The sequence below is a fragment of the Schistocerca nitens genome, chromosome 7, assembly GCF_023898315.1.
Source record: "Schistocerca nitens isolate TAMUIC-IGC-003100 chromosome 7, iqSchNite1.1, whole genome shotgun sequence".
Taxonomy (NCBI): Eukaryota; Metazoa; Arthropoda; class Insecta; order Orthoptera; family Acrididae; genus Schistocerca; species Schistocerca nitens.
In genome coordinates this window covers 488688744-488701500 of record NC_064620.1, presented here as the reverse complement: position 1 = coordinate 488701500, position 12757 = coordinate 488688744, and the positions used below count along the sequence as shown (strand labels likewise).

Genomic DNA, 12757 nt, shown 5'->3' with positions numbered 1-12757 from the left:
AACCACAGCCTCGATATATCATTTTGAAAAGATAAAATCGCTTTAGCTGTAAGTCCTTTATATTTTCGCACGACGGGTCTAGCAGCATTTTACCAGCATGGTCATTCCGATCGAGGAAAGAGAATGAGATAATCAAGCCTTCATCACCAGCAATTTTTACGCTAAGTAGCGGACGTCAAACATAAAATACCACACCATGCTCCCGTGAAACTATGAGTAACAGTATCTGGTGTGCTAACGGGTTTCCGATGTACAGAAATACTGATCAAAGAATACTGTGTGTTAACATCTACGGGATAATGTGGACAGTTTTCTAAGATAAATATGTTAGGTCACTATTGTCTCGCGTGTCCCCACGTCTATAGTACTTAGCTACTAATCCGGGACCCGAAACCAGTACTAGCTAAGTTTGCCTATCTAACGACTTGGAAGAAAAAGAAAAATTTTATTTTCAGTATTTCGCGGAATTATTGACCAAATTTAAAAATTTTAATTGCTGTCATAATCTACTCATTAAGACACATAATCCTTTGTTAAAAGCTCAACACAGTAGGACAAGTTTGGCAGTTAGAAATTGTGTGTTGGTCTTGAAGCAGGGTAAATGACGACGCTCAAATACCTAGACTTCATTCATCCAATGTTTCACAATGACGGTACTTGGAGACTTCCAACAAACTTCGAGAACAGATTCATACCTTTTCCATACTTCATCTCGCTCGCATACGTAACGTTAAATATTTAATACATTAACGCATTTGTAAGGTAATCATCTACATCTACATCTACATCCATACTCCGCAAGCCACCTGACGGTGTGTCGCGGAGGGTACCTTGAGTACCTCTATCGGTTATCCCTTCTATTCCAGTCTCGTATTGTTCATGGAAAGAAGGATTGTCGGTATGCCTCTGTGTGGGCTCTAATCTCTCTGATTTTATCCTCATGGTCTCTTCGTGAGATATATGTAGGAGGGAGCAATATACTGCTTGACTCGTCGGTGAAGGTATGTTCTCGAAACTTTAACAAAAGCCCGTACCGAGCTACTGAGCGTCTCTCCTGCAGAGTCTTCACTGGAGTTTATCTATCATCTCCGTAACGCTTTCGCGATTACTAAATGATCCTGTAACGAGGTGCCGGCTGGAGTGGCCGTGCGGTTCTGGGCGCTGCAGTCTGGAGCCGAGCGACCGCTACGGTCGCAAGTTCGAATCCTGCCTCGGGCATGGATGTGTGTGATGTCCTTAGGTTAGTTAGGTTTAATTAGTTCTAAGTTCTAGGCGACTGATGACCTCAGAAGTTAAGTCACATAGTGCTCAGAACCATTTGAACCTGTAACGAAGCGCACTGCTCTCCGTTGGATCTTCTCTATCTCTTCTATCAACCCTACCTGGTACGGATCCCACACTGCTAAGCAGTATTCAAGCAGTGGGCGAACAAGCGTACTGTAACCTACTTCCTTTGTTTTCGGATTGCATTTCCTTAAGATTCTCCCAATGAATCTCAGTCTGACATCTGCTTTACCGACGGTCAACTTTATACGATCATTCCATTTTAAATCACTCCTAATGCGTACTCCCAGACAATTTATGGAATTAACTGCTTCCAGTTGCTGACCTGCTATTTTGTAGCTAAATGATAAGGGATCTATCTTTCTATGTATTCGCAGCACATTATACTCGTCTACATTGAGATTCAATTGCCATTCCCTGCACCATGCGTCAATTCGCTGCAGATCCTCCTGCATTTCAGTACAATTTTCCATTGTTACAACCTCTCGATGCACCACAGCATCATCTGCAAAAAGCCTCAGTGAACTTCCGATGTCATCAACCAGGTCATTTATGTATATTGTGAATAGCAACGGTCCTATGACACTCCCCCGCGGCACACCTGAAATCATTCGGAAGACTTCTCACCATTGAGAATGACATGCTGCGTTCTGTTATCTAGGAACTCCTCAATCCAATCACACAATTGGTCTGATAGTCCATGTGCTCTCACTTTTTTCATTAAACGACTGTGGGGAACTGTATCGAACGCCTTGCGGAAGTCAAGAAACACGGCATCTACCTGTGAACCCGTGTCTATGGCCCTCTGAATCTCGTGGACGAATAGTGCGAGCTGGGTTTCACATGACCGTCTTTTTCGAAACCCATGCTGATTCCTACAGAGTAGATTTATAGACTCCAGAAAAGCCATTATACTCGAACACAATCCGTGTTCCAAAATTCTACAACTGATCGACGTTAGAGATATAGGTCTATAGTTCTGTACATCTGTTCGACGTCCCTTCTTGAAAACGGGGATGACCTGTGCCCTTTTCCAATCCTTTGGAACGCTACGCTCTTCTAGAGACCTACAGTACACCGATGCAAGAAGGGGGCAAGTTCCTTCGCGTACTCTGTATAAAATCGAACTGGTATCCCATCAGGTCCAGAGGCCTTTCCTCTTTTGAGCGATTTTAATTGTTTCTCTATCCCTCTGTCGTCTATTTCGATATCTACCATTTTGTCATCTGTGCGACAATCTAGAGAAGGAACTACAGTGCAGTCTTCCTCTGTGAAACAACTTTGGAAAAAGACATTTCGTATTTCGGCCTTTAGTCTGTCATCCTCTGTTTCAGTACCATTTGGGTCACAGAGTGTCTGGACATTTTGTTTTGATCAACCTACCGCTTTGACATAAGACCAAACTATCTTAGGATTTTCTGCCAAGTCAGTACATAGAACTTTACTTTCGAATTCATTGAACGCCTCTCGCATAGCCCTCCTCACACTACATTTCGCTTCGCGTAATTTTTGTTTGTCTACAAGGTTTTGGCTGTTTATGTATGCTGTGAAGTTCCCTTTGCTTCCGCAGCAGTTTTCTAACTCGGTTGTTGTACCACGGTGGCTCTTTTCCATCTCTTACGATCTTGCTTGGCACATACTCATCTAACGCGTAATGTACGATGGTTTTGAACTTTGTCCACTGATCCTCAACACCATCTGTACTTGAGACAAAACTTTTGTGTTGAGCCATCAGGTACTGTGAAATCTGCTTTTTGTCACTTTTGCTAAACAGAAAAATCTTCCTACCCTTTTTAATATTTCTATTTACGGCTGAAATCATCGATGCCGTAACCGCTTTATGATCGCTGATTCCCTGTTCTGCGTTAACTGTTTCAAATAGTTCGGGTCTGTTTGTCACCAGAAGGGCTAATAAGTTATCGCCACGAGCCGGTTCTCTGTTTAACTGCTCAAGGCAGTTTTCAGATAAAGCACTTAAAAAAATTTCACTGGATTCTTTGTCCCTGCCACCCGTTATGAACGTTTGAGTCTCCCAGTCTATATCCGGCAAATTAAAATCTCCTCCCAGAACTATAACATGGTGGGGAAATCTACTCGAAATAGTTTCCAAAGTATCCTTCAGGTGCTCAGCCACAACAGCTGCTGAGCCAGGGGGCCTATAGAGACATCCAATTACCATGTCTGAGCCTGCTTTAACCGTGACCTTCACCCAAATCATTTCACATATCGGATCTCCGTCAATTTCCTTCGATACTATTGCACTTCTTATCGCTATAAACACGCCTCCCCTTCACTGTCCAGCCTGTCTCTGCGGTATACATTCCAATCTGAGTTTAGGATTTCATTACTGTTTACGTCTGGTTTCAGCCAACTTTCTGTCCCTAGTACTATATGGGCGTTGTGACCGTTTATTAATGAGAGCAGTTCTGGGACCTTTCTATAGACGCTCCTGCAGTTTACTATTAGCACATTAATATTGTTATTCCCTGTTGCATTTTGCCTATTCCTACCTTGCCGCGTCTCAGGAGGCGTCTTGTCGGGCCTAGGGAGGGAATTCTCTAACCTAAAAGACCCCCATGTGCACTCCACGCGTACTCCGCTACCCTTGTAGCCGCTTCCGGCGTGTAGTGCACGCCTGACCTATTCAGGGGGACCCTACATTTCTCCACCCGATAGCGGAAGTCGAGAAATTTGCACCCCAGATATCCGCAGAATCGTCTGAGCCTTTGGTTTAAGCCTTCCACTCGGCTCCAAACCAGAGGACCGCGATCGGTTCTGTGAACGATACTACAAATAGTTAGCTCTGATTCCACCCCGCGAGCGAGGCTTTCCGCCTTCACCAATTCCGCCAACTGCCTGTACGAACTGAGGATGACCTCTGAACCCAGACGCCAGGAGTCATTGGTGCCGACAAGAGCAACAACTTGCAGTCGGGTGCACCCAGTGCTCTCTATCGCCGCCGGTAGGGCCTCCTCCACATCTCGGATGAGACCCCCCGGCAAGCAGACAGAGTGAACACTGGCCTTCTTCCCCAACCTTTCCGCTATTTCCCTAAGGGGCTCCATCACTCGCCTAACGTTGGAGCTCCCAATAACTAATAAACCCCTCCTCCCGTGTGCCTGCTCGGACCTTGCTGAAGGAGCAGCCACATGTCCACTCACAGGCAGAGCGGGCGATGCCAAACGGCCAGCCTCCACATTGACCCTCCGCCTCGTGCGCCGCGAACGCCGCTGAACCCGCCACTCCCCTTGGGGAGAGGGTGGCCCAACCGCGCCCGGTACCCACGAAGATGTCTCGACAGCAGGGACAGTGGGTGAAGCATGTAACACCTGGGGTGTACCTTGCGATGCACCGGACTCCCCACTGCCGCTACACTCCGAGGCAGCAGCCTGAAGACGGCTGACCGCGGCCATCAACACGCTCAGCTGTTCGCGAACAGTGGCCAGCTCCTCCTGCGTCCGTACACAGATGTCTGAACTGTTTCATACGTGGGACGTCGACTCTTTCAGCAATCGTGAGTTTACTGGTGTCTCCTAAACCCAAACTGATCTTCACTGAGGTCGGCTTCTGGAAATCCTTCCATTCTTTGGTAAATAATTTGTCTTAGTATTTGGCATCCGTAACTTATTAAACTGATGGTTCTGTAATATTCACATCTGTCAGCATTTGCGTTCTTTGGAATTCTGATTATTATAGAGATGGGGTTGGTTCTCCCACCTATCTGTATGGGTGTTGGGAAATGTTGTCTATTGTCACGACCTATGTCTGTCAGTGCTCTTTCAAATACATGCTGCATTACCACACCTCCCATATCATTCTCACCTAATTCCCCTTCAGCTTCCATCATATTGCCCTTGTATTTTTTATTTCTTTTCTATTTTTTATTTTCTATAGCTCTTCTATAAGTTTCTTCCACCTTTCAGCCTTCCCTCCGTTTCTAACTGCTGACTTGCCGTTCGAGCTCTGGATGTTTGAGCAGCTGCAATAATGGGAGTCCAGTGTCTCAAACCACCCGATACAAACTGATATTTCAGAGATGTAACTCTGATGGAGAACATGTTGTGGCTGGTATGTTACTATACTTGAAGATTTCGGTACAGTAAACATGCTTCCTCCCAAATTTTGTGAGGGTTAGCCTGTACAAAGAGGTGGGCAAATGGGAACTGAACACCATTCGTTGATGCACATTTGAAATACAATGTATTAAGATTACATTATTTCACATAAATGAGCACATTTAAATGGATGACCCCCAAAACCAAACGGTATAGTTAGCAATTTCTAAATTTACAGTACTACAAGCCAAATATTTAGGTATGATGAAACTGATCAAATATTTCTTACGTCAATGTGCATTTGAGAGTAAAATTACATAATTTCTGCGACACAGGCTTTAAATAAAATCAAACAAATCTTAAAAAGTTTTAGCAATGCGTGAAATAATGCACACGAACTTACAGTAACATCCCACTGCACCTTAACTGTGCTCATCCAGCGACAATTAAATCAATTTAAACTATGTTTTGAGGAAAGTCGTATACAGCACCTGTAATAAGAAAATTGAAGATGAAACTTTTACGTTTACAACAGCCTTAACAAGAAATTGCAAGATGAAATTTTTACTGAACATTTGTAGCAAACTTTTGGTATTCCAAGCGTTTCGCACCGGGTGACATTCCACAAGAACGTGGCTCAGAAAACCGAATTAACTGAGTCTGAAATATACACGAGACTATTATTACAATCACAATGAAATTAACACGCGTGATGTAGCGTGGCAACATGCAGTGGAATCTCACATTCTGAGGCTTAGATTTAGTGATTAGCTGCATCACTTCCTTCAATACCACTCTGTTTTAAAATATAAGAGAGGACAGGTGAAAAAAGATTCCTGATACCACATGATATAGCAGAGAGCTCCAATACGTTACTATAATTTCTCTTCATTTACATGAAATAGACATTTTTTTGGCTGCAAGACACGAATGCCGGTAATGAATATACAATTCCATCAATACTAAGAGAGTCCAGGCTAGGCTAACTCCACAAAGCTGGCAGCAACAACACAGATGGAGTGTAAAAAGTCACACCAAACTTTAAGCTGTTCACAATGGCAAAATTTACTGAATGTCAGATCGTATGTCCTTATCAACTTGTCTCATCAAAGACCAACGTAATTAGAAGGAATTCTTTCCACGGGAGGCTGAATCTCGTCAAGCAGATCAAATGATCTGAATAATGAAATGATAATTGGGAGATATAGGCTGCCCGCAGAGGTCCGCCCAGTTAACGAGCATTACCCAAGTTAGCGCACCTGTCAAGACAATCGGCTGGTATAACGTGTCGTAATAGCAATCCCAACAGCTCTGCTGCACTGCTGAACGTAAGCATCAAGTTCAAGCTGCTCACCGGGTATTAAAGGAAAGACTTAAACATGCAGCTTTGGCTACCGTGGTGACATGTTGGATAGAGCGCTGACAGACAGCTGCTTGCAGCATCAGTCCTTTTGCCGCATTGGAAAAGGCCCGTCTTCCCGCGATATCACTAACTATAGCGAAACGCGGCCCACACTCCTGCCATCGAAAGCACTGCCAGCAACCCCAGACCGCCAGGTGCTCCGCATGCTCCATATGCATTCCAGCTAAGAACCACGTGCCTTCTCGGTCAACTGTCTGAAAGAAAGGAAGCTCGCCAGAGACCTGTTAGCAGCTACCCGTGAACGCCCTATGAGCAAGGACAATCGCACACGAAAGCCTCGCGCGATAGGTCGATGCACGACATGGCTCAAATGGTATGCTTATGTAGGCACTGTACATTTACTGTTATAATCATGGCTGTTATTCAGCAACCGTATACTAGATTCCACATAGGATTCTGCAGCCAAACGGTTAGGTATACTGACCTAGGTTTCGACACCTACTAAGGATGCCATAAAGGAATGAAATTTTGATACATCGTAAAATTACAATGCTAAGTTGCAATTATCAGATTTTAGAGCAGCTGAGCATAAGTCAAAAGTGAAATAAACCGTTCTGACCGTTGGTTTTTAGCAGTGTAATTTTACGCTTTATCAAAATTTCATTTTGATGAAGACACCCTTTGTAGATGTCGAAACGTAGGCCAATGTACACTACTGGCCATTAAAATTGCTACACCACGAAGATCACGTGCTACAGACGCGAAATTTAACCTACAGGAAAAAGATGCTGTGATATGCAAATGATTAGCTTTTCAGAGCATTCACACAAGGTTGGCGCCGGTGGCGACACCTACAACGTGCTGACATGAGGAAAGTTTCCAACAGATTTCTCATACACCAACAGCAGCTGACCGGCGTTGCCTGGTGAAACATTGTTGTGATGTCTCGTGTAAGGAAGAGAAATGCGTACCATTACGTTTCCGACTTTGCTAAAGGTCGGATTGTAGCCTATCGTGATTGCGGTTTATCGTATCGCGACATGGCTGCTCGCGTTGGTCGAGATCCAATGACTGTTAGCAGAATATGGAATCGGTGGGTTCAGGAGGGTAATACGGAACGCCGTGCCGGATCCCAACGACCCTCGTATCACTAGCAGTCGAGGTGACAGGCATCTTATTCGCATGGCTGAAACGGATCGTGCAGCCATGTCTCGATCCCTTAGTCAACAGATGAGTACGTTTGCAAGACAACAACCATCTGCACGAACAGTTTGACGACCTTTGCAGCAGCATGGACTATCAGCTCGCAGACCATGGCTGCGGTTACCCCTGACGATGCATCACAGACAGGAGCGCCTGCGATGGTGTACTCAACGACGAACCTAGGTGCACAAATGGCAAAACGTCATTTTTTCAGATGAATCCAGGTTCTGTTTACAGCATCATGATGGTGGCATCCATGTTTGGCGACATCACAGTGAACGCACATTGGAAGCGTGTATTCGTCATCGCCATTCTGGCGTATCACACGGCGTGATGGTATGGGGTGCCATTGGTTACACGTGTCGGTCACCTCTTGTTCGCATTGACGGCACTTTGAACAGTGGACGTTACATTTCAGATGTGTTACCACTCGTGGCTCTTCCCTTCATTCGATCCCTGCGAAACCCTACATTTCAGTAGGATAATGCACGACCGCATATTGCAGGTCCTGTATGGGCCTTTCTGGATACAGAAAATGTTCGACTGCTGAGCTGGCCAGTACATTCTCCACATCTCTCACCAATTGAAAACGTCTGGTCGATGGTGGCTGAGCAACTGGCTCATCACAATACGCCAGTCACTACTCTTGATGAACTGTGGTATCGTGTTGAAGCTGCATGGGCAGCTGTACCTGTACACGCCATCCACGCTCTGTTTGACTCAATGCCCAGGCGTATCATGGCCGTTATTACGGCCAGGGGTGGTTGTTCTGGGTACTGATTTCTCAGGATCTATGCACCCAAATTGCGTGAAAATGTAATCACGTGTCATTTCTAATATAACATATTTGTCCAATGAATACCCGTTCATTACTAACATTTTTTCTTGGTCTAGCAATTTTAACGGCCGGTAGTGTAGTTTCAACACAGGATTATACAGCTAACAGGTTAGGTATACTGACCTAGGTTTCGACACCTTCTAAGTGTGTCTTAAACGAATGAAATTTTGATAAATCGTAAAATTACATTGCTAAGAAGCAATTATCAGAATTTAGAGCAGTTAAGCACAAGTTAAAAGTGAAATAAAACTTTCTGACCGTTGCTTTTCAGCAATGTAATTTTACACTCTATGAAAATTTCATTTTGATGAAGACACCCTTAATAGATGTCGAAACCTAGGTCGATGTACCTAACACTTATTTGAAGCTGGTTGAAACATAGTATAATTAATTGTACTGTTTTGGGAATCTGCTGCTGATTTATTGTTTTAGGACCTCTGGGAGCACGACCCATTCAGTGCTGAACTCGACGAGGAAGGACGGGTCTTCGGTCGAGGATCACAAGACATGAAGCACCTCGCCATCATGCACATGGAGGCGGTGCACAGACTAAAGGCACAGGGCGTCAGGCTGCGTCGCACTGTCGTCATCACCATGGTTCCTGGTTAGTACGAGCCTCTCCTGGCAGTAGGACGATTCTGTTTACTAAGGGTAGTAGTTCACAACATAGGCGCATTCGCGTTAGTACAAGACGTGTACATCTGTAGTTTTTCAGTGGATACAAACTCTCAGAAAAAAAACTACGCGCCACGAAGGAGTTACCTAAATTTCTCACAAATTGATATTCATACAGATATCGATGGAAGAGGCAAAACTGTTAACTTTTGTGGCCGATGGATGAGTGTGTGACGCTACAAATCAATTTCATCACGCAGGATAGTAAACAGGGGACATAGTGATACAAGCCATAACGTCTTTGCAAATTTCATTTCGTGTACTCATTTTGTCCGTAATTATACCTCGCAGACGAGCTCGTGAACAGTAGACGCATACGAGGGGCGTTGAAAAAAATAGTCCATGCAAAAATGAAAACTACTTACGGGTCTGGGGTAAACCTTTTTTTATTTTTCGGCATTGTCTCCTTTTAGACTTATACACTTCGTCGAACGCTGTCTAATTTGTTGATCCCTTCCGAATAATAGGAGTTGTCCAAGTCTGCAAAATAGCTATTAGTTACTGCAATCACCCCCTCGTTTGAATAAAGTCTTTGTCCCACCAGCCATTTCTTGAAATTGGGGAACAAATAGTAGTCCGAGGGAGCCAAGTCTGGAGAATGGGGGGGGGGGGGGGGATGTGAAACGAGTTGGAATCCTACTTCCATTAATTTTGCGACCACAACTGCAGAGGTGTGTGCTGGTGCATTGTCGTGATGGAAAAGGACTTTTTGCGGTCCAGACGCCGGCGTTTTTCCTGCAGCTCGGTTTTCAAACGGTCCAATAACGAAATAATATTCGTCTGTAATAGTTTTACATTTTTCCAGATAGTCGATGAAGATTATCCCTTGCTAATCCCAAAAGACAGTCGCCCTAACTTTTCCGGCCGAAGGAATGGTCTTCGCCTTTTTTGGTGCAGATTCTCCCTTTGTAACCCACTGTTTGGATTGTTGTTTGGTCTCAGGAGTATAATAATGTATCCATGTTTCATCCACAGTGATGAAACTACACTTAAAGTGCTGCGGATTCTTCCTGAACAGCTGCAAATCATCCTTGCAACACTTCACACGATTCCGTTTTTGGTCATGCGTGACCAGTCGCGGAACCCATCTTGCGGATAGCTTTCTCATGTCCAAATGTTTATGCAAAATATTATGTACCCGTTCATTCGAGATGCCCACAGCACAAATAATCACACGCACCTGTCATCCATCACCATATCACGGATTTTATCCATGGTTTCTCGAGTCGTAACCTCCACAGGGCGTCCAGAACGTTTAGCATCACTTGTGCCCATATGGCCACTCCGAAAATTTTGAAACCACTTAGAAGCTGTTCTAATCGAAGGTGAAGCATCACCGTAATGTTTATCAAGCTTCTGTTTATTGTCCTGAGGCGTTTTGCCTTTCATAATGTTTAATCACCACACGATGTTCTTTTTCGTCCATTTTTTGACAATTACTCGACTTCCCTGATTCACACGAATGCCAAAGACAAAGAAATAGACCAATATGGCTGAAACTTGGTGTGCGCTCTTTCCAAAGACGCTACTAACTAAACACCTCGATACGCGACGGTGGTGCAATCTCTCGGACTTTGCACGGACTTTTCAAACGCCCCTCGTATGGCAGCAGTTGAGAGAGGACGTGTAGTTGGGCTCAAAGAAGCCGGTTGGAGTATGCGACGAATCGCTTGATATATCAATAGGCGCGAGATATATCAATAGGCGCGAGATAACGCTATTCCACTTTTCTGGCAGGAATGGGTGAACCATGGCTGAACACAGCACGAAGAAGGAAGCGGTCGATCTAGGGAGACGACAGAATGTGAGGACTGAGCAGCCTTAAGACAGGCACTCAGAGCCACAGAGTCATCATTATCATCGATAGGACGTCCCACTGACCCTTCAGTGATCTTAACGACCATTAATAGGCACCTCAGAGAAAGGGGGCTGAGCTCATGGCACCCCTTTTGCAGACTACCATTAACCTTTGTTCACCAACAAGCCCGTTTGCATTGGTGTCGGGCACATGTGGCCTGAAATCTCACTGACAGGAGTAGACTTGGACCCCCGAGGACGACCGAAGACATATTTGGACATAACCCGAACAGCGGTGGAATACCAACCTGACCGCCCCCCGCCATACGGCCGGAGAGCCAGGAGTGATGGTCTGGGGTGTCATTGCGTTTCATAACATGACCCCTTTGGTTGTTTTCCGTGGCACCCTTACAGCACTGCGGTACGTTAACGACATTCTCGACCCCATTTGTTGCTCTTCGTAGCAAGTCATCGTGGGTTTACGTTTCAGCATGGTAATGCCCACGCACGCATGTGAGAGTTTCTGCTGCTTGTCTTCGTGCTTTCCAAACCCTACCTTGGGCAACATGTTCGCCATGTCCCTGCCCCCCCCCCCCACCCCCCCCCACCCCCCGCAACTGAGAACATTTGGAGAGTTATGAACAGGGCCCTCCAACCAGCTTGAGATTTTAACGATGTAAGGCGTCATTTGGATTGAATTTGGCATGATATCCCTCACGAGGACATCGAACAACTCTATCAATTGATACAAGTCAAATAACTGGTTGTGTAAGGGCTAGTGGTGCACCAAGACGTTACTGACTTGCCAATTTGTGACATGTACGAGATGTAATCAAAAATGTACAGAGAGTATTTATGGACCTTTAGATATAATGCACCTCCCTCGGTGCTTTTTCCAATTTTGGAAGCACTTCTGGAACTCATTTTTCGTTATGGTGTGCAGTACCTTTAGCGATTCTGTTTTTATTTCATCAGTGGTGGTAAAACCACGTCTTTTCAGAGTTCTCTTCAAGCTTGGAAATAGAAATAGGTTGTAGGGGGCCATGTCTGGCAAATATAATGGCTGATGCCACACAGTGATTTTGAAATTTGCCAAAAACTCAGGAACAAACACTGAGGTGTGTGTAGGAGCATTATCGTCAAGTCATTTCCACGAGTGGTTTTTCAGATTCTGGTCGTTGTCTTCTGATTGTTTCATGAAAATTTGCGCATAACTTCCAGGTGTTATTGACTGGACGGCCATAAGGCTAAAACTCATGACGCACTATCTAATCGTAACCGAAGAAAACAGTGAGAAGAACCTTTACATATGACGTAGTCAATTATTTTTTGGGCTTGGCTCTTCAGACAGTCTCCATTGGGACGATTGAGCCTTGGTTTGACATATCTGTACACCCATGTTTCGTCATATGTCAGGACTTTCTTTAGAGGTCGAAATTCGACAGTTTCGAGACAAACATTGATGCTATATGTTTCATGAGCAAAAAATCCAAAAAAATCGTTTGGCCTGAACCAAAAGATAAGCCGACTTCATCAGCAACC

At 44.8% G+C, this 12757-nt stretch overlaps 1 protein-coding gene across 1 annotated transcript in view; it reads left to right on the top strand.

The window, feature by feature from the left end:
• LOC126194932 (aminoacylase-1-like) overlaps window positions 1-12757 on the top strand; it is a 118814-nt gene that overhangs the window by 54549 nt on the left and 51508 nt on the right. The window contains exon 3 of the mRNA XM_049933314.1: window positions 9176-9347. Coding sequence (XP_049789271.1) covers window positions 9176-9347 — 172 coding nt within the window. The remainder of the gene's footprint in view (window positions 1-9175; window positions 9348-12757) is intronic.